At 43.5% G+C, this 23,547-nt stretch overlaps 1 protein-coding gene across 1 annotated transcript in view; it reads left to right on the forward strand.

Annotated features, from left to right (window-relative positions):
• LOC132834642 (protein mono-ADP-ribosyltransferase PARP6-like) overlaps positions 1-23,547 on the forward strand; it is a 174,554-nt gene that overhangs the window by 42,712 nt on the left and 108,295 nt on the right. Inside the window, exons 2-4 of the mRNA XM_060853543.1 lie at positions 864-1,022; positions 13,390-13,506; positions 15,315-15,392. Of these exons, the coding sequence (XP_060709526.1) occupies positions 1,020-1,022; positions 13,390-13,506; positions 15,315-15,392 (198 nt within the window). The 5' untranslated portion in view covers positions 864-1,019. The remainder of the gene's footprint in view (positions 1-863; positions 1,023-13,389; positions 13,507-15,314; positions 15,393-23,547) is intronic.

Here is a 23,547-nt window from a genome sequence, read left to right on the forward strand (position 1 = left end):
ACCCTCCCGATACCCCTACCCTCCACGTCTAATCCACCCAGCCTGAACATACTTGGGCACTATGGGCAATTTAGCTTGGCCAGTCCACCTAACCCGCACGTCTTTGGACTGTGGGAGGAAATGGGAGGATTTAGTTGGAAACCCAAGCAGACATGGGGAGAACGTGCAAACTCCACATGGACAGTTGCCCGAGGGTGGATTCGAACCTGGCTCCTTGGCGCTGTGAGTGCTAACTATTGAACCACCGTACTACCTTAATATCTTTTCCTTTCAGTATCTTTTGGTGTTGAATTTAATCAAGGGTGGCCATGATTGCTGTGGGCTTGGGAGTGTTTGTAGTCACTTATCTGTCCATTTAGAGCTAAAATTATATTTGTTAGTCATTTATTAGTATTTCAAACATATGTCTCCATCCCACTGATTGCTCAGCTGTCTGGTCTGACATGAAATGTTGTCCATTTACACTTCAATGTGGATGGCAGTCAGCGTAAGCTGTTGCCTTCTCTACCCCAATGATGCCACCTGAGAATGAGCCATTGTTCCTGCCCCTGGTGACATCTGTTCTTTATTGAAGGGTCCCTGGACACAATGGCTGCAGGCTTTGCAGATGTCAGCCCCCTGATCCCATGATGCATTGTGAGCAGCTGACTGCTCCACCTCAGCTTTCCCCACCGAAACAGATGGGAAGCAAGCAACTGATCTGAAGCAACACGTCCGATATCCAGGCAGCGAGTTCTTGGCTGCTAACATGGTTACTTTAAATATTTTGAAGCATTTATCTTTCAATATTGTCTTTTTTCTTACATTCATAGTTCTTACAGGGCACAACTGATTTTTTTTTCCCCCCTTCTTTTCAATGACAGAGAAGGTTGTTGAGAGATCATCGGTTGTCAAGGAGATTTCACAGTGCAGGCGATTGTTCGCAGGCCCTTTTTCTTCACTTATTACCAGCCCCCTCTGGCAGAATGGAGGACCGAGGCCTAGTCAGAACACAGACTTGTCTCTGAATTTCAGCGCAAATGGTGAGTGAGCCTCATCGTTTTACTCACTGCTCTTGCACTTCCTGTGAACTTTCGAATGTCGAAGCGGGGTTTTTCACTACGTTTTCAATGCCCCGAACAACCCATTCATCAAATTCATTCTGTGTGTGAAAGGACATTGAAAATGTGAAATTATCAATAAGTGGCCAACCTCCTCAGTTATTAATTGTCTTTTATAACAAATATATTTTGTGTCTACGTGCGACGTCAGCTACTTCTTTTCTGATATAGGATATTTTCTGCATGGTAATCGTTGATGTCTGTTTTATGGAAAGGTGAAGTTGCCATTGTTTCACCAGACCATACAGCTGATCTCATGAGAAAGAAAGAGTTGGCAGGTGGTAGTTTAACTGCGACCAAAGATGTGTCAGTTAGGTAGATTTACCATGCTAAATTACCCCTTAATCTCTAGGAATGTGGGGTTAGGTAGATTGGCCATTCTAAATTGCCGCTTTGTCTCCGGGGATGTGTAGGTTAGGTAGGTTGGCCATGCTAAATTGCCCAATAATGCCCAGGAATGTTTAGGTTAGGTGGATTGGCCATGCTAAATTACCCATATTGTCCAGGGATGTGTACGTTAGGTGGGCTAGCCATGGGAAATGCAAGGTAACAAGGATAGGTTCGAGGATTGGATCTGGGTGGGATGCTGTTTGGAGGGCTGGTGTGGAGTCGATGGGCTGACTGGCCTGCTTCCACACTGTAGGGATTCTATAACCTGAGGATCTCCATGACACAGGTGAGAGGAAAGGTTCAGAATGCAGGACCTTAGTGATAACCTTTGCCAAAGTGGGAATTGAACCTGTTCGATTGGCAACACCCTGCATAAAACATTAGCCATCCAGCCAACTGAGCTAACCGATCCTTTACCTTGCTTCATCCCACATGCCTGTCCACCATTTAATGTGATCACATCTGAATGAATGTTTCAATATCGTTTATCAACTTTATCCCCATAACCTTTTACGCTGTTGGTAATCAGAAATCTATGAAACTTTCTTTTAATTTATTTTGAGAGAACTTGAATATAAAAGCAAGGATGTACTTCTGAGGCTGTATGAGGCTCTGGTCAGGGTACATTTGGATATTGTGAGCAGTTTTGGGCCCCATATCTCACGAAGGATGTACTGACCCTGGAGTGTGTTCAGAAGAGGTTGATGAGAATGGTCCCAGGAATGAAAATCTTAATGTGTGAGGAAAGTTTGAGGACTTTGGGTTTGTATTCGATGGAATTTAGAAGGAAGAAGGGGGGTCTAATAGAAACATACAGAATATCGAATGGCCCAGACAGAGTGGATGTTGGGAAGATGTTTCATTGGTAGGAGAGACTAGGATACAAGGGCACAGCCTTAGAGTAAAGGGAAGACCTTCTAAAACAGAGATAAAGAGAAACTTATTCAGCCAGAGAGTGGTGAATCTATGGAATTCATTGCCACAGTGGGCTGTGGAGGCCAGGTCATTGAATATATTTAAGACTGAGATAGATAGGTTTGTAATTGTCAAGTGATCAACGGCTATGGGGAGAAAACAGGAGAATGGGGTTGAGAAACTCACCAGCCTTGATTGAATGGCAGAGCTGACCCGATGGGCCAAATGGCCTAATTTCTGCCCCTATGTTTAATGGTCTTATGGTCTAAAAATACTGAAAGACTGAACTTCTAAACTGGAGAATTCCAAGGATTCACAAGCCTCTGAATAAAAATGGCTCTCTTTGTGTCAGTGGCATCCACCTTATTTTTAAACTGTGCTCCCTGGTTTGAGACTCCTCAATGAGAGCAAACCATAAGACCATAAGACATAGGAGTGGAAGTAAGGCCATTCGGCCCATCGAGTCCACTCCGCCATTCAATCATGGCTGATGGACATTTCAACTCCACTTATCCACATTCTCCCCCTAGTCCTTAATTCCTCGAGACAACTAGAATTTATCGATCTCTGCCTTGAAGACATTTAGCATCCCAGCCTCCACTACACTCCGTGGCAATGAATTCCACAGGCCCACCACTCTCTGGCTGAAGAAATGTCTCAGCATTTCTGTTCTGAATTGACCCCCTCTAATTTTAAGGCTGTGTCCACGGGTCCTAGTCTCCTCGCCTGACGGAAGCAATTTCCTAGCGTCCACCCTTTCCAAGCCATGTATTATCTTGTACGTCCATATTAAGTCTCCCCTTAATCTTCTAAACTCCAATGAACACAATCCCAGGATCCTCAGCCGTTCCTCGTATGTTAGACCAACCATTCCAGGGATCATCCGTGTGAATCTCCGCTGGACACGTTCCAGTGCCAGTATGTCCTTCCTGGGGTGTGGGGACCAAAACTGGACACAGTCCTCCAAATGGGGCCTAACCAGAGCTTTATGAAGTCTCAGTAGCACAACGGTGCTTTTATATTCCAACCCTCTTGAGATAAGTAAAACACTTATGGTCTTCATCAGGTCTTCACTTCACCAGGACCTACCCTGACTATCTTTTACATTTTTTTAGGTTTCAATGAGATCACTTCTCATTCTACAACCCTCCAGATGATATAGACCCAGTTTATCCAATCTCTCTTCATACGCCAGTCACCCCATTCTGGGATTGACTCCAGTGAACCTTTTGTTGCAGTCTCTCATATATAACATGTATATACAGTGTAATTTGCACCTGGTTGCTATCACACAATCAATGACACCTTACTTAAGGGAAGAACTTCTTCTCATTGAGTGACCAGGTAATTTTCCTGAACTGCACTAACAGGCCCTGTAGGTCCCATGTAAGTGGAGGATGTGTTAGTGAATCTACTCGATGGCGACTAGGAGTTCAGTCAGCACACACACAACATGGCGTCAATGGTGGTTGCCTGAAGACTGAAATCCAGAGGCTTGACTTTAGCCTAGGCAAAGTGTTTGTGAAGCCCCTCCCACTAGATGCCATCTGTTCCACTTCAGAGAGGGACAGGACTGGGCACTGCCTGGGTTTTGGTGCTGGTGCAGGGCAGAGACTCAGAAACAGGGGAAGGGGAGAGCTTGTGACCACAACAATTGTTTCTATGAGCCCAAAAGAGGAGGGGGGGGGAGCTTTTGTTTTGGTAAACACTAGACTTGCTTTTAAATTTTACTTTTGTGGCAACCCCCTTAGAATCCCTACAGTGTGCAAACAGGCCATTTGGCCCAACAAGTCCACACTGACCCTCTGAAAAGTATCCCACCCAGACTCTTCCCCTACCCTATTACTCTGCATTTCCCCTGACTAATGCATCTTAACCTACCCACCCCTGGACACTACGGGCAATTTAGCATGGTCAATTCACCTAACCTGCACATCTTTGGACTGTGGGAGGAAACCAGGGCACTTAGGAGGAAACACATGCAGACACGGGGAGAATGTGCAAACTCCACGCACACAGTTGCCCGAGACTGGAATTGAACCTGGGTCCCTGGTGCTGTGAGGCAGCGGTGCTAACCACTGAGCCACTGTACCCTTTTTCTTTGGGAATTCTGAGAAACCATATCAATAATGGCGTGTCACAGGTATTAATTCTTTAATTCTTGCAAAGTTACAGGTTATATTTCCTATTATCTGTGTTTACCTCCCTCTTGTGAAATTTTTCAAACATGCTTAATGCACTAAATTTCTCTCTGCAGTATTTAACTGTACTTGTACTATTCTAAAATAAAACCTGTACTGCATCCTGGGAGGAGAATGAGCTAAGCGATGAACTAGAGGTGGTCCTGAACAAATTGATATTGAAGTTTGTTATTTTACAGCTATTTTCTAATATTAAATTCATTATATTTTCTATTACTAATCTTATTATTTTTTTCTAATATAAATGGGTTTCTCCATTTGATACATGAAAATAGCAATGACTGCAGAAGACAATAAAAGCAAAACAATGTTAAAGCAGCAATGTCACACTCATTATGTAGGAACCTTCAACTCTTATAGAGAACTTATAAAAGAAAAAGATTAACTCACCATAGTCTTAGAGGAGTGAAAGGTTGCTCTCTCATTAGAGGGAGATGGCTGGTGGTGGATTAACCTGAGAGTCATCGTCTCAGGAGAGGGAAGAGGTTGAGAAGGAGAGTTCTTCGTGGTACCCTCAGCCATTGTGGGAATTGGACTCCTGCTGTAGGCATCACAAACCAGCCATCCAACACAAAAAAGTATCCTTGCATTTCAACCATGGGTTTCATGACCTGAGGACATCCCAACGTGCTTACAGCCAATTCATTACATTTGAAGGAGAGGAGGCCTGAGGTGAAATTCCACCTATTCCCCAAAGGTGTATCCCACAATCTCGAAACAGGTTGATTAGAAAGTATCTAGAACTGGCGCGATGGGTTAGATTCATAGAGTCATAGAGATGTACAGCATGGAAAAAGACCCTTTGGTTCAACCCGTCCATGCCAACCAGATATCCCAACCCAATCTAGTCCCATCTGCCAGCACCTGGCCCATATCCCTCCAAACCCTTCATATTCAGATACCCATCCAAATGCCTCTTAAATGTTGCAATTTTACCAGCCTCCACCACTTCCTCCATCACCAGCTCATTCCATACATGTACCATCCTCTGTCTGAAAACATTGCCCCTTAGGTCTCTTTTATATTTTTCCCCTCTCACCCTAAACCTATACCCTCTAGTTCTGGACTCCCCAAACCCAGAGAAAAAAAACTTTGTCTATTTACCCTATAATAATCCTTTGTCTATTTACCCTATGATTGCCCCTCATAATTTTGTAAATCTCTATAAAGTGACCTCTCAGCCTCCGACACTCCAGGGAAAACAGCCCCAGCCTGTTGAGCCCCTCTCTATAGCTCAAATCCTCCAACCCTGGCAACATCCTTGTAAATCTTTTCTGAACCTTTTCAAGTTTCATAACATCTTTTCAATAGGAAGGAGACCAGAACTGCATGCAATATTCCAACAGTGGCCTAACCAATGTCCTGTACAGCCGCAACATGACCTCCCAACTCCTGTACTCAGTACTCTGACCAATAAACGAAAGCATACCAAATGCCTTCTTCATTATCCTATCTACCTGCGACTCCACTTTCAAGGAGCAATGAACCTGCGCTCCAAGATCTTTGTACAGCAACACTCCCCAGGACCTTACCATTAAGTGTATAAGTCCTGCTAAGATTTGCTTTTCCAAAATGTAGCACCTCACATTTATCTAAATTAAACTCCATCTGCCACTTCTCTGCCGATTGTGGCCCATCTGGACAAGATACTGTTGTAATCTGAGGTAACCCTCTTCGCTGTCCACTACATCTCCAATTTTGGTATCATCTGCAAACTTACTAACTGTACCTCTTATGCTCGCACCCAAACCATTTATGTAAATGACAAAAAATAGAGGACCCAGCACCGATCCTTGTGGCACTCCGCTGGTCACAGGCCTCCAGTCAGAAAAACCACTCTCCACCACCACCCTCTTTGTTCTACCTTTGACCTAGTTCTATATCCAAATGGCTAGTTCTCCCTGTATTCCATGAGATCTAACCTTGCTAATCAGTCTCCCATGGGGAACCTTATTGAATGTCTTACTGAAGTTCATATGGATCACATCTATTGCTCTGCCCTTATCAATCCTCTTTGTTACTTCCTCAAAAAACTCAATCAAATTTGTGAGACTTGATTTCACATGCACAAAGCCATGTTGACTATCCCTAATCAGTTCTTGCCTTTTCAAATACATGCACATCCTGTCCCTCAGGATTCCCTCCAACAACTTGCCCAACACCAACATCAGGCTCATTGGTCTATAGTTCCCTGACTTGTCCTCATCACCCTTCTTAAATAGCGGCACCACATTAACCAACCTCCAGTCTTCCAGCACTACACCTGTGACTATCGATGATACAAATATCTCAGCAAGAGGCCCAGCAATCACTTTTCTAGCTTCCCACAGAGCTCTAGGATACACCTAATCAGGTCCTGGGGATTTATCCACATTTATGCATTTCAAGACATCCAGCACTTCCTCCTCTGCAATTTGGACATTTTGCAAGGTGTCACCATCTATTTCCCTACAGTCTATATCTTCCATATCCTTTTCCATGGTAAATACTGATGCAAAATAGTCATTTAGTATCTCCCCCATTTTCTGTGGCTCCACACAAAGACCGCTTTGCTGATCTTTGAGGGGCCCTATTTTCTCACTGATTGCCCTTTTGTCCTTAACGTATTTGTAAAAACCCTTTGGATTCTCTTTAATTCTATTTGCCAAAGCTATCTCATGTCCTCTTTTTGCCCTCCTGATTTCCCTCCTAAGTATACGCCTACTTCCTTTATACTCTCCTCAGGATTCACTCGATCTATCCTGTCTATACCTTGCATATGCTTCCTTCTTTTTCTTAACCAAACCCTCAATTTTTCTAGTCATCCAGCATTCCCTATACCTACCAGCCTTTCCTTTCACCTTAACAGGAATATACTTTCTCTGGATTCTTGCTATCTCATTTCTGAAGGCTTCCCATTTTTCAGCCATCCCTTTACCTGCGAACATCTGCTGCCCCACAATCAGCTTTTGAAAGTTCTTGCCTATTGCCATCAAAATTGGCCTTTCTCCAATTTAGAACTTCAACTTTTAGATCTGGTCTATCCTTTTCCATCACTATTTCAAATCTGATAGAATTATGGTTGCTGGCCCCAAAGTGCTCCCCCACTGACACCTCAGTCACCTGCCCTGCCTTATTTCCCAAGAGTAGGGCAAGCTTTGCATCTTCTCGCGTAGGTACATCCACATACTGAATCAGAAAATTGTCTTGTACACACTTAAGAAATTTATCTCCATCTAAACCCTTAACACTATGGCAGTCCCAGTCGATGTTTGGAAAGTTAAAATCCCCAATCATAATCACCCTATTATTCTTACAGATAGCTGAGATCTCCTTACAAATTTGTTTCTCAATTTCCCTCTGACTATTAGGAGGTCTATAATACAATCCCAATAAGGTAATTATCCCTTTCTTATTTCTCAGTTCCACCCAAATAACTTGCCTGGATGTATTTCCAAGAATATCCTCCCTCAGCACAGCTGTAATGCTATCCCTTATCAAAAATGCCACTCCCCCTCCTCTCTTGCCTCCCTTTCTATCCTTCCTGTAGCATTTGTATGCTGGAACATTCAGCTGCCAGTCCTGCCCATCCCTGAGCCATGTTTCTGTAATTGCAATGATATCCCAGTCCCATGTTCCTAACCATGCCCTGAGTTCATCTGCCTTCCCTGTTAGGCCCTTTGCATTGAAATAAATGCAGTTTAATTTATTAGTCCTAACTTGTCCCTGCCTGCCCTGACTGTTTGACTCTCTCTTCTGTTCTCATCTGTATCAGTCTCAGATTGACCTTTTTCCTCACTGTCTCCCTGGGTCCCAACCCCCCACCTTACTTAGTTAAGTTCTCTCGAGCAGCTCCAGACAATTTCCCTGCCAGTATATTAGTCCCCTTCCAATTTAGGTGCAATCTGTTCTTCTTGTACAGGTCACTTCTACCCCGAAAGAGATTCCAATGATCGCCCATACACCAGCTCCTCGGCCATACATTCATCTGCTCTATCCTCCTATTCCTGCCCTCACTAGCTCGTAGCACTGGGAGTAATCCAGATATTACTACTCTCGAGGGCCTCATTTTTAAATTCCTCCCTAACTCTCTATAATCTCCTTTCAGACTCTCAACCTTTTCCCTTCCTATGTCATTGGTTCCAATGTGGTCAATGACCTCTTGTTCACCCTTTTCCCCCGTGAGAACATTCTGCACCCTCTCTGAGACATCCTTGATCCTGGCACCAGGGAATTAACAGGGCTGAAAATGTGTTGCTGGAAAAGCGCAGCAGGTCAGGCAACATCCAAGAAACAGGAAATACGACGTTTCGGGCATAAGCCCTTCATCAGGAATGAGGAAAGTGTGTCCAGCAGGCTAAGATAAAAGGTAGGGAGGAGGGACTTGGGGGAGGGGCGATGGAGATGTGATATTTATCAGAGTCCCTCCTCCCTTCCTTTTATCTTAGCCTGCTGGACACACTTTCCTCATTCCTGATGAAGGGCTTATGCCCGAAACGTTGAATTTCCTGTTCCTTGGATGCTGCCTGACCTGCTGCGCTTTTCCAGCAACACATTTTCAGCTCTGATACTCCAGCATCTGCAGACCTCACTTCCTCCACCAGGAAAGTAACACACCATTCTGATTTTTCACTGCTGGCCACAGAAATGTCTATCTATACCTCGGACTACAGAATTGATCTCTTGGAACCCGACGTACCCCTCGTTGCATTAGAGCCCGTCTCGGTACCAGAAACTTGGCTGTTCGTGCTATGTTCCCCTGAGAATCCATCCACCCCTATACTTTCCAAAACAGCATACTTGTTTGAAATGGGTATAGACACAAAAGACTCCTGCACTAGCTGCCTACCTCTCTTACCTTTCCTGGAGTTAGCCCATCTATGTGACTATATCTGAGACTTCCCCCCCCCATCCTTCCTATAACTGCCAGCTATCACATACTGTTGTTGTTGCAAATTCCTCATCGCTTCTATCTGTGTTTCCTACCGATCCACTCGATTTGATAAGATTCGCATCCAACAGCATTTATAGCAGATATAATCCGCAGTAAGGTGGCACAGTGGTTAGCACTGCTGCCTCATAGCGCCAGGGACCTGGGTTCAATTCCCGACTCAGGCGACTGACTGTGTGGAGTTTGCACGTTCTCCCCGTGTCTGCGTGGGTTTCCTCCGGGTGCTCCGGTTTCCTCCCACAGTCCAATGATGTGCGGGTCAGGTGAATTGACCATGCTAAATTGCCCATAGTGTTTGGTAAGGGGTATATGTAGGGGTATGGGTGGGTTGCGCTTCGGCGGGTCGGTGTGGACTTGTTGGGCTGAAGGGCCTGTTTCTGCACTGTAAGTAATCTAAAAAAAAGTACACATCACTGCAAAGGCCATTTTTGCTCCTTCACAATCTACAGACCCAGAAAATAACACCGTCTTATTCCTCTACAAACACTGCTCCAGGTTAAGTTAATAGTTATGGCTTATATTTTAAGTTTAATCAAGAGACATATCTCCAAAAACATATTATCAAGAAAGAAATCACTACTGCAGATTTTCTGTATGTTGCACTTAAACAACAATACACTTATCTGCTTCTGTGCTGTGAACTTCACCCAACAGTTCCTCCAAGATTAGTTGTGAATTTCACTGTTTGTTAATTTTCCCAGACGCACTCCAATGTCCAGCGATACATGAATTCAAACAGCAAAGGCAGCGTCAGTTTCTTTCTCCTCACTAACCTCACCATGTGCTTCCTTTGTCTGTTGTTCTCCCTTTTAAAACTGCTGTTGTTTTGACTTTTTTCCCCCCCCAACGTTCCAAAACAATGCAACAGCATATAAAACAGTAATTGCTGCTCCTGGAATTTGAGGAAATCACCTCCAGCACCTAAAATACCTTAAAAAAGGAGCAGCTGTTACAGCCAGAGGTCTTTTGCGTCCTCCATCTTGGATTACCCAGAATCCTCTTTTGAATGGCCTTCTTCTGCACTGTAGCAATTCTGTGTTTGGAGATGGGTTTAGGCAGTGGAGTAGACCTGGAACAAAAGAGGGGAAGGAGACTTCCTCCTTGGAAGATGTGATGGTCCTTGATGGGATGTCTGGTGGGATAAAACAGGAGATTAATGTGAAAGGGGGGGGGGGGGGGGTTGCTGCAAAGAACAAAGAAAAAAGAAAATTACAGCACAGGAACAGGCTCTTCGGCCCTTCAAGCCTGCGCTGGTCCAGATCCTCCATCTAAACCTGTTGACTATTTTCTAAGGATCCGTATCCCTCTGCTCCCTGCCCATTCATGTATCTGTCTCGATACATCTTAAATGGTGCTATTGTGCCTGCCTCTAGCACCTCCACTGACTACGCATTCCAAGCACCCACCACCTTCTGCATAAAGAGGGCTTTCCGCTAAACCAAACCGAACACCAAACTCTTCACTGGGTTTTTGTTGCATCAGGCCTCACTGAACAGCCCATTGGGATCCCCCCATAAGGCAACAAAGAAAATCAAGAGAATTTAAGGGCATCACGGTGACTCATTGGTTAGCACTGCTACCTCACAGCACCAGGGACTGGGGTTCAGTTAAAGCTTTGGGTGACTGTAGAGTTTGCATGTTCTCTCCAAGTCTGCATGGGTTTCCTCCCACACTCCAAAGATCTATTGGTTTGATGGATGGACATGCTAAATTGCTCCATAGTTTCCAGGATAGGTGGGTCTGGGCTGGTGCAGAATTGATGGGCCGAATGGCCTCTTTTACACGATAGAGATTCTATGAATTTAAGGGAAAATCCACCCCCCCATGCCTGCACACAGTTTTGAAGAATCAGTCTAAGCTCCATAGCAGCCATGGTAACCCCAAAATCATTTCTAGCAACTCCATCAGACGCCATGACCCTGAGCTACAAGTTCCTGTGGCTTGTTGTTGAGGATGTGGAGAGTTGGGTGATCAGTCCAATATTGCTTATTTTATCCTACTGCCCAAAATCAAAATGACACTAAGCATGGGCTTTGAAATATCTTCTTTGTTTAATTGGCAGTGTTAATTTTGTAACACTGTGAAAGCTGGAATTAGTGGAAGTAGCAGATTCCAGTGACGCCAGTGTAAATTTGCTGAAGATGAACTTGGTGCCTTTACCATTCTCACTCAGGAGTGAGAGTGCCATTGCTAAGCCAAGTTGACGCTGTGGGCTGTTTGTAAGGTAGACACTTGTCCCACAAAAGATGCGATGAGGTGTGCTTTTTTTATCCCCAGTCAGAAGGTGGGGAACTTGGGATCAGCCATGATCACATTGAATGACAGAATAGATGTGATGGCTTGAATGGCCTACATTTGCTCCCATGTTTTGTAGTCTTACAGCACAGAAACAGGGACTGACTACCCCTCTCCTGTGCTATATCCTGTGTTTCTGTTTTATTCTATGACGCCAGGAAGTGGGAATTCCAAACCTGTTCTAAGGAAGGGTCATTGGCCCAGAAACATTAAGTCTGCTTTCACTCCACAGATGCTGCCAGACCTGTTGAGTTTTCTCTAGTAATTTCTGTTTTTGTTTGTGATCTAATGATAGATGCTAAACAGGCTCGGCAGAGCTCACTGATGGAACCTCAATGCAAACATCTTACCCACTTGTGGGGAGATATACACAGTGACCATGGAATGACAGAAACATAGAAAATAGGAGGAGGAGGAGGCCATTCGATCCTTTGAATCTGCTGCACCATTCAATAGGACCATGGCTGACCATTCAACTCAGGATTACTGCGGAATGTCCCCTTGTAGAGTCTAAATGACAGACTGTTCCCTGTCCGTTTGCAAATATGCCTCATGGATTTGTGTTCATGAGATAAATAGAGTGCCACATGACATTTAACTACTGACAGTGAGTGGAAGGGAATTGATAGGCCGTGGAGGGGGTCATTAGTGGGCAGCACGGTGGCACAGTGGTTAGCACTGCTGCCTCACAGTGCCTGAGACCCGGGTTCAATTCCCGCCTCAGGCGACTGTGTGTGCGCTTGCACATTCTCCCCGTGTCTGCGTGGGTTTCGTCCGGGTGCTCCGGTTTCCTCCCATAGTCCAAAGATGTGCGGGCCAGGTGAATTGGCCATGCTAAATTGCCCGTAGTGTTAGGTAAGGGGTAAATGTAGGGGTATGGGTGGGCCGCGCTTCGGCGGGTCGGTGTGGACTTGTTGGGCTGAAGGGCCTGTTTCCACACTGTAATGTAATCTAATTAGGGCCGATTACCTGCTGCTCTTCTGCGGTTATGTCAGAGCCAGAGTGTCCCTTGAGATTTTCAGGGAAAGGTGAGCACCACAGGGAGTGGAGTGTATTACTTCCCCCTCCAACTCTATTTTGATTAAATCCCTGCCCTCCCCTTCACTGTTTGATCACGCAGCATTGCCCTCTGAAAAGGTCACTGCTTATCACTGGCCACTCGGGTGTTTCCTTTCTTCCTGGTGGTGGAATATAAATAAAGATTGACACACTTTGTTGTTCTTCACCGTGTCCGACTCCTGCACACACGCACACACACACACACGAGGTGGGGGCTGGGGAAAAATAAGCACTCCCGCTGTTAGGGGGTAGCGTGGGGGAAAGGGAAAAAAACAGAATCAGGGGTTCTGTTCACTCTGAGAGCTGCCTCTGAGGGAGCTGGATCAGTCATGGAATCTGCACATGTAAATAAAGGAAAAGGAAGGAAGGGAATTTCCTTCCACTGACTCATTTCAACATCACAGGTGAGCCCTCTGTGCCTTTTGCTGTTTCACTGTACCTTCCACATTGTCTGAAGGGTAGACTGGTCTCTTACCTCATGGTTTTGCTTTCACGTTAGGCTGCCAACAGTACAGAGCGGGGTGCAGCCTGCCTCACAAGGCTTTCTCCAGTGGTCTGGCGCTTTCCTCATTCAACATTGAAAGGATGGGCTGGAGGGAATCAAAGCTGTCAACAGGTGAGATTACATTGAGGAACACTGGTTTCTGTAACCCCGTGTGTCAGCATAGCCATCGGGGATTAAATACTCTGTTTTTTTGGGCAAACATATTGTATTTTTTTACATTTTCTCTTTTTCCTCCCTTCACTTTTTTTTTTCACTTGCCCCACGCCAAATTAAGTGCTTCACTGACTGGAAGATTTTTTTTTAAGATTAGATTAGATTCCCTACAGTATGGAAAACAGGCCCTTCAGCCCAACCAGTCCACACCGACCCTCCGAAGAGTAACCCACCCAGATCCATTTCCCTCTGAATGATGCACCTAATGCTACGGGCAATTTAGCGCGGACAATTCACCTAACCTGCACATCTTTTGACTGTGGGAGGAAACCGGAGCACCTGGAGGAAACCCGTGCAGACACAGGGGAGAATGTGCAAACTCCACACAGACAGTCATCCAAGGCTGGAATCAAACCTTGGATCATGGTGCTGTGAGGCAGCAGTGCTAATCACTGAGCCATTGTGTCTTCCATACTGTCTGAAGGAGAGACTTGTCTCTTACCTTACAGTCTTGCTTTCACATCAGGCTACCAACAGTACAGAGCGGGGTGTATTCATACATTCACACGATGAGGGCATCTCCAGCTAGGCAGCATTTACTGTCTATTCCTAATTGCCCAGCAGGCAGTTAAACATCAACCACGTTGCTGTGAGTCTTGAGTCTCGTGTAGGCCAGACCAGGTAAGGATGGCAATTTCGTTCCCTAACTGACATTAGTGAACCAGATGGGTTTTTCCTGACAATCGGGCAATGGATTCCTGGTCTGCATTTGATTCTTAATTCCAGACTTTTATTCAATTCAAATTCCACCATCTGCTGTGGCGGGATTCGAACCCGGGTCCCCAGGATGTTAACTGGGTGTCTGAATTAACAATCCAGAGATACCACTAGACCATCGCCTGGTCAACTGGTGGGTCACTTGCCCTCAGGATCACGATGGACATCTGTGGTTATCTACCCTGCACATTTTGAGGAGAAGCTTCACAGCTCCCTTGAGCACTTAACCCTGAAGACACGACCAACATCAGCATCTTGCCGTCTCAAGTCATTTTTTTCTTTTTAGTGAATATTTCTAAAGCCAGTCACAGGCTCAAATTACTTGACGACAAACTGCACATTTCTTATATCTTATTCGTACAACTTGTAATATCTTGTTTGAAAATAAGAATCAAACCATTTTTTATTAGTTTACAGCATATGAGGGGTTTGTGGCTGGGCCAGTATTTCTTGCCCATCTCTAATTAGCCAGTTAAGAGCCACCTACATTGTAGATGTTCTAGAGTCACATGTAGCAGATTTCCTTCCCTAATCGACGTTCATGATAGACCTTCATAATTGACAATGGTTACATAGTTACCATTAGATTAGCTTTTTCAAATTCCAGATTTTCACTGAATTCAAACTGCCACACTGTGATTCGAAATCTTAGCCTGCTGGACACACTTTCCTCATTCCTGAAGAAGGGCTTATGCCCGAAACGTCGAGTCTCCTGTTCCTTGGATGCTGCCTGACTTGCTGTGCTTTTCCAGCAACACATTTTCGGCTTTGCCATCACCTCCCTAACCTGACACTTTACAATATGAGTTTAGTGACATTACCACAAATTAAAACGTTACATTTTCTAACTAACTATTAATTAAATCAACTTTGATTTCCATTTGATTTATTTTGTTCTTATTGCTGTCTGTAGCTCGGCAACATTGCATTACCTTTGTTCATGTGGTACAAGACTTGATTTTCTTTCTTTATCTGTGTGGTTCCTTTAGGACGTCAAAGGCCAGTACTGGACCGATGATGATTCTGATGGAGACAATGACTCTGATGAATTTCTCTATGGTGTGCAGGTAAACAATCTGTAGATATTGCTCACTTAGGGTCTGTATTGCATTGTCATTAAGTTAGAAGCTTGGTAATGCTATACTCCCATTGGGCAGTTAGTATATTGTACCCAATGCCTTTTGCATACCAAGTGTTGGAGAGTCACTCAGTACATGGATGGGGGAGAATGAGTTGTCAACAGGCCTCGAAAATCTGTACTTGGAAGGGTATTGGGAAACAATTCAATAACAATTTTCAGAAAGAAATTGGACATATCCTAAAATGAACAATTTGTAGGGCTTTGGGGAAATATTGGGGTCATAGTACTAATTTGTTTCTCTCTCAAACAGCTAAAAACAAGGTAGGCGAATAGCTTCCTCATAAGCTGTGCAATTTCTGTGACTCCAAAGCCAACTGCTTGTCAATTTTAACAATTTAAAGTATACAATGTCCCAAAACCAGTCATTAATAGTGATCATGGAAAGCAGACATTAAAGTTGAGATGGTTTAAGTGAGGAGAGGTAGTTAAAGAGACGGATTTTGAGGAAGTTTTAAAGGTAGAGACAAAGTGGAAGGGACAGATTGGCTGGTGAAGTGAATTCCAGAGAGTACAAAGAGGCAACTGGAATAAAACAAGGGCTTGGGGAAGGAATGAAGGTTAGATAGAGGTTGAAGATTGGCAATGCCATAGTCCAATTGAATATTTGGTATGTGGGGCATTTTGGCACTCTGTCAGTATGGAAAGCATATTGTCAGAGAAGAAAAATGATGAAGTGATTTAATGAAAAGAGCTTCGGTCTACAAGGCATTGGTTTGATTTGAGGTGGGGATGCAGAAATCTTACCTTTAAACATGGGGAGCCTACGATTATGGTCATTGCACTTGGAAAATAGAGTGAGGAAAGTTAACAAGCTGAATGGCCTTTTCTTTCTGTATTGCAGCTCCCTCGCAGTTTCAAAATGTGAATTTAATCATTATGCTTACATACTTTTGACAAAGAAACAAACATGATTTTGCTTCAGATTCTTGTGTCAAGACCAGACTTCTGAGAAAACGGAAGCTGTGAATTTATTTGGCTGGTTAGATTTTGCTTCATTTGGTTTACTTAAGCAAAGGTATCTTAAAGTTTCATGGTCCAAACATGGCACAAGGAACATTAACACAAACACAGAAATACCAACAATCAAATAACTAGACAGAACTTTGTAAATCTCTTGTAAAATAGTGACATGAATCTCCAGAAAAATTAGTCTTCCCAAACTCTCTCCTCATAACCAAGGCTTGAACATTGTTCACAATGTTTCAATTGATGACCAGTGATGAAGTGTCTATACCTCTAGGTCAGGAGACACAGGTTCAAGTCCCACCTGCTGGACCATGGATCACCAGAAGAGCTGTGTTTACTGCAGTAGGTATTTCTTTGTGTTGTAGCTTGACACGTACAGAAGGGAGTCTGATTTCCATTAAGTAGAGTTGAAACCAGGGTTGCACAAAAGACAACTGATTGATTTTGTGTTGAACTCAACAACTACAGCTTAGGTTTCACGAGGTCTGCTCTGAAATGGTGGTTATAATGTCAGGTAGAAAGGGCAGATTTTACGACTGAACTTAAAGAAAATTGGAAGCAAGTGGAATAAAAAATTCTGGTCAAAACTCCATGATATGCTTAGGAGTCTTTCAGAACTATTGCAGCACATGACTGACTTATGCCAAAATGTCAAGGCGTCAATGGTTTATTAGTATATTGCGAATGGTGTTCAGTCAGCGTAATCAATCCCTGATATCCACCCTCATGTTTTTGGCACAATTCTGAACTTGACTGTTCTAAATATGACGGTGGTGGCTTGATTTACTACTAGTTAGGATCAAGTTCAGCCATTAGATCTTTGCAAATAAATCATTTTTACATGCCAGACCTCACCCTTGTTTCTGCTGGCCACTGCCACAGACTCATTAGTTAGCTAGCTCCTGTTAGCTCTTCAGTTTGTTCAGTTCTGGTGAGGCTGCACTTTATCCATATGAATGCATCACCAATCAATATTTCTATAAAATGTAGACAGATTTAATCATTTTCATCATCTCTTAGGGAGAAGATAATTTGTGAGCAAGGATAACATCTCCCCAATCTGTTATCTTACATCTGAGTCCAAGTACACAACAATACAGGTTGTTCTGCTGTAACACACATTTCGTTAACATGTTCACTATAACATAACTGACAAGTTGGGATCACTGTTTCTAAAGCTTGAAGTTTTAAAGTGTGTATTGGTTATAATGCGATTCCAGCTCCAATAGTTTAAATGGTGCTGCTATTGCATGATTTTCTGATAAGTTGGGATTGCATGAGAACGGAACTACTGCGTTATAGCAGAATTGACTGTATTCTTGGCCTCTTATGGTGACCATACCTCTAGGCCAGGAGATGCAGCTGCAAGTCCCACCTGCTCCAGAGGTGCTTATGCTGAAAATATCTGTCCTGAGGGAATTCATGCAGTGATGCTCTGGGACTGAGATGTTTGACTTACAAGAACTACAATATAAATTCTTGATATCTTGTGGGGCAGTAATAGAGTCCTACTTCTGACCCGGGACGCTTAGGTTCAAGTCTCACCTGCTCTCCAGGTGGGTGGAGACCCATCTGAACAGTTTGTTCAAAAATTCATACCAAGACAATCTTGAGAATGTGCACAGTTCCAAAATGGCTTCCTGTGACATTTCTCACGCCACCATTAGCTTCTGTAATAGTGAGTATCAATACTGGTACCATCCTACCAAACCAAACTGAACAACCATCACATTTTCCATAAGCTACAGGCATCTTTTTTATCAGAATTGAATTGAACTAATGCCAATTTTACAATGCCAGTTATGGCAAAACCATCAGCATTCACTGCCGTTATCCTGTGAAGTGATGGCAATGATTGACATTAAGTGAGGTTAGTATCCGTAGTTTTACCCCATTTTTCAAACAATTATCTGTAAGAATAATAGGGTGGTTATGATTGGGGATTTTAACTTTCTTAACATAGACTGGGACTGCCATAGTGTTAAGATAGAGAGAAATTTGATAAGTGTGTACAAGAACTTTTCTGATTCAATATGTGAATGTACCTACTAGAGAAGGTGCAAAACTTGACCTACTCTTGGGAAATAAGGCAGGGCAGGTGACTGAGGTGTCAGTGGGGGAGCACTTTGGGGCCAATGACCATAATTCTATTAGTTTTTAAATAGTGATGGAAAAGGATAGACCAGATCTAAAAGTTGAAGTTCTAAATTGGAGGAAGGCCAATTTTGACGGTATTAGGCAAGAACTTTCAAAAGCTGAGTGGGGGAGGATGTTCGCAGGTAAACAGATGGCTGAAAAATGGGAAACCTTCAGAACTGAGATAGTGAGAGTTCAGAGACAGTATATTCCTGTCAGGGTGAAAGGAAAGGCTGGTAGGTATAGGGAATGTTGGATGACTAAAGAAATTGAGGGTTTGGTTAAGGAAGAGAAGGAAGCATATGTCAGGTATAGACAGGATAGATCAAGTGAATCCTTAGAGTATAAAGGCAGTAGGAGTATATTTAGGAGGGAAATCAGGAGGGCAGAAAGGGGACATGAGATAACTTTGGCAAATAGAGTTAAGGAGAACCCAAAGAGTTTTTTTTCAAATTTATGAAGGACAGAAGAGAACTGGGCCGCTAAAAGTTCAGCAAGGCGGCCTTTGTGTGGAGCAGCAGGAGATGGTGGAGATACTAAATGAGTATTGTGCATCAGTATTTACTGTGGAAAAGGACATGGAAGATATAGAACATAGGGAAATAGATGATGAAATCTTGAAAAATATCGGTATTACAGAGGAGTGCTGGATGTCTTGAAATGCCTAAAAGTGGATAAATCCCCAGAACTGATCAGGTATACCCTAGAACTCTGTGGAAAGCTAGAGAAGTGATTGCTGGCCCTCTTGCTGAGCTATGTGTATCATTGATAGTCACAGGTGAGGTGCTAGAAAACTAACATTGTGCCACTGTTTAAGAAGGGTGGTAAGGCCAAGCCAGGTGAGCCTGACGTCAGTGGTGCATATTTTTGGAGGGAGTCCTGATGGACAGGATGTGCATGTATGTGGAAAGCCTAGGACTGATTAGGAATAGTTGGTGTGGCTTTGTGCGTGGGAAATCATGTCTCACGAACTTGATTGAATTTTTTGAAGAAGTAAGAGGATTGATGAGGGCAGAGCAGTAGACATGATCTATGTGGACTTCAGTAAGGTGTTCAGCAAGGTTGGCTACGGGAGATTGATTAGCAAGGTTAGATCTCATGGCCAGATATTACTACCCTTGAGGACCTTCTTTTTAAATTTCTCCACAACTCTCTGTAATCTCCCTTCAGAGTCTCAACCTTTTCCCTTCCAAAGTCATTGATTCCAATGTGGACAATGACCTCCTATTGGTCCCTCTCCCCCATGAGAACATTCTGCATCCTCTCTGAGACATCCTTGATCCTGGCACCAGGGAAACAACACACCATTCTGTTTTTTTCTCTGCTGGCCACAGAAACATCTGTCTGTTCCTCTGACTACAGAATCCCCTAACACAATTGATCTCTTAGAAGCCGACGTGCCCCTTGTTGCATTAGAGCCAGTCTCAATACCAGAAACTTGGCTGTTTGTGCTACGTTCCCCTGAGAATCCATCACCCCCTACATTTTCAAAAACAGCATACCTGTTTGAAATGGGTATATCCACAAAAGACTCCTGCCCTAGGTGCCGACCTCTCTCACCCTTCATGGAGTTAACCCATCTATGTGACTGTATCTGAGACTTTCCCCCCTTCCTATAACTGCCATCCATCACATAGTGTTGCTGTTGTAAATTCCCCATCGCTTCTATCTGTCTCTCCAACCAATCCACTCGATCTGATAAGATTCACATCCAACAGCATTTATGGCAAATATAATCCGTAGTAACTCTTAAACTCTCTTTGAACTCCCACATCTGACAAGAAGTACATATCACTGCAAAGGCCATTTTTGCTCCTTCACAATCTACAGATCCAGAAAATAACACCGTCTTATTCCTCTATAAACACTGTCCCAGGTTAAATTAATAGCTATGGCTTATATTTTAAGTTTAATCAAGAGACTTATCTCCAAAAACATATAATCAAGAAAGAATCCACTATACTCACTACTGCAGCCTTTCTCTTGGACAGACTTAAAACAACACTTAACTTATCTGATTCTGTGCTGTGAACTTCGCTAACAGTTCCTCCAAGATTAGTTGTGAATTTCACTGTTTGTTAATTTTCCCAGATGCACTCCGATGTCCAGCGATACACGAATTCAAACAGCAAAGGCAGTAACTGTGCAGGTTCTCTCTCTCTCTCTCTCTCTCCCTCTCTCTCTCTCTCTCCTGCACTGTCCTCACCATGTGCTTCCTTTGTCTGTTGTTCTCCCTTTTAAAACTGCTGTTGTTTCGACTTTTTTTCCCCCGAAGTTCCAAAACAATGGAACAGCGTATAAAAGAGTAGTTGCTGCTCCTGGAATTCGAGGAAATCACCTCTAGTACCTAAAATACCTCAAAATAAAAGGAGCATCTCTTACAGCCAGAAATTTTTCCCATCCTCCATCTTGGATTTGTTAGGTGAAGGGGTAAATGTAGGCGAATGGGTCTGGGTGGGTTGTTTATCGGACGGTCGGTGAGGACTTGTTGGGCCGAAGGGCCTGTTTCCACACTGGAGGGAATCTAATCTAATCAAGATGGGCCAACGGGCTGAGAAGTGGCAGATGGAGTTTAATTGAGATAAATGTGAGATGCTGCATTTTGGGAAAACAAGCCTAAACAGGACTTATACACTTACTATTAAGATCCTAGGGAGTGTTGCTGAACAAAGAGACCTACCAGTGCAGGTTCTTACTCATTGAAAGTAGAGTTGAAGGTAGATAGGGTAGTGAAGAAGGTGTTTGGTATGCTTTCCTTCATTGGTCAGAGTATTGAGTATAAGAGTTGCAGCTGTATAGGACATTGGTTCGGCCATTTTTGGAATATTGCATGCAATTCTGGTCTCCTCCCTATCAGAATCTTGAAAGGGTTCAGAAAAGATTTACAAGGATATTGCCAGGGTTGGAGGATTTGAGCTACAGGATTTGAGAGGCTGAATAGATTAGATTAGATTCCCTACAGTGTGGAAACAGGCCCTTCGGTCCAACCAGTCCACACTGACCTTCCAAAGAGTAACCCACCCAGACCCATTTCCCTCTGACTAATGCACCTAATACTACGGGCAATTTAGCATGGCCAATTCACCTGACCTAGGCTGGAGCTGTTTTCACTGGAGCGTCAGAGGCTGAGGGATGCCCTTATAGAGGTTTATAAAATCATGAGGGGCATGAATATGGTAAATAGGCAAGGTATTTTCCCTGGGGTGGGGAGTCCAGAACTGGTGGGCACAGGTTTAGGGTGAGAGGGGAAAGATATAAAAGAGACCTAAGGGGCAACATTTTTCACGCAGAGGATGGTATGTGTATGGAATGAACTGCCAGAGGAAGTGGTGGAGGCTGGTACAATTGCAACATTTAAGAGGCATTTGGATGGGTATATGAATAGGAAGGGTTTGGAGGGATATGGGCCAGGTGCTCATAGGTGGGACTAGAATGGATTTGGGATATCCCCTGGTCGGCATGGACGGGTTGGACGGAAGGGTCTGTTTCTGTGCTGTACATCTCTTTGACTCTATGACTGTAATCATGCTGTTGAGATGCCCCACACAATTTAGAAATCACCTGAACTGACTAGAACTTCCTGTTTTCTTTGTCAGATCGCCATTAACCTTTTCCGGTTAAGTTACGACTTGTTAATGAGGTGTAATTGAGCTTCTAAGTCTATTAAGCTATAATGATTATTGGAGACCCCCTTAAGCCCAGAAAACATAATTTTAGATTTGGATAAAGATTATATTCTATATTATGAAATATTCATAGTTTTTGCCTCAATTCATTTTAAAAACCTGTTTGCTTATATTTTGACTTCTAATGTGTATGTGTCCATTTTTATTTTGTTGTCTTTAAAATTTGTAAGATGTAAATGTAAATTAAGCCATTTTACTTCCAGGTTTGTTATCTATGAAAATTGACTTTTTATCCTACATGGAGAAAGTGAGGTCTACAGATGCTGGAGATCAGAGCTGAAAATGTGTTGCTGGAAAAGCGCAGCAGGTCAGGCAGCATCCATCCTGTTCCTTGGATGCTGCCTGACCTGCTGCGCTTTTCCAGCAACAAATTTTCAGCTTTTTATCCTATATGGTGACATAAATGTTGCTGGATGCATGGAGATCTTTTGGCTTAGCAGCCAATCCAAATTAACATTGGGAAAGGGGAAATCTGTATTTCAGAGATAGTAAGATCATTAGATAGCTTTCTTTGTGTTCAGCCATGGGTGCACTCCACCTCCGTACTGATTTAAAGATTAATAACTGATTTTTCAAACAAAATTAAATATAGAAAAGATGAAGGGCATTGAGATTCATCACCAGTGGCTCAGTGGTTAGAACTGCTCCCTCACTGTGCTAAAGACCTGGGTTCAATTCCAACCTTGTGTAACTGTCTGTGTGGTGTTTGCACACTCTCCCTGTGTCTGTGCGGATTTGCTGTGGCTTCCTCCCACAGTCCAGGTTAGGTGGATTGGCTGTACTAAATTGCTCATCGTGTCCAGGGATGTGTGAGCTAGGTGGGTTACCAATGGGAAATGCAAGGTTTCAGGGACAGCATAGGTGGATGAGTCTGGGTTTGACACCCTTCAGATGGTTGGTGTGGACTCATTGGACCGAATGGCCTGCTTCCACACTGTAGGGATTCTATGATTGTGAAAAATAGTTGACTGTTGAACATTAAAAGTATTGGTGTCGGAGCATAGAATTTTCAAACAGAAGTATCCATTTCTTTTCAAAAGATATATAAAATATATTAATATTGAATGGATGAAAGCAGATTGAGAAGCCCTGGTTTAGAATCCAAGCTGGGGTACTTTTGAATGAATCAAGAGATACCATTTGTGGGTCAATATGGATTTCAGCCAATGTGTTGCTGCCAGTTTTGACAGAACCCCCTTTTTTTTCTGTTCGCCCTATTTTGAAGACAATTGCCCTGATTAAAAGCAAGTTGCGGCATCAACAGCTCAGTCCAGTGCTGTGGTTGAACAAGAG

The sequence above is a fragment of the Hemiscyllium ocellatum genome, chromosome 42 (assembly GCF_020745735.1).
Source record: "Hemiscyllium ocellatum isolate sHemOce1 chromosome 42, sHemOce1.pat.X.cur, whole genome shotgun sequence".
In the NCBI taxonomy this organism is placed as follows: Eukaryota; Metazoa; Chordata; class Chondrichthyes; order Orectolobiformes; family Hemiscylliidae; genus Hemiscyllium; species Hemiscyllium ocellatum.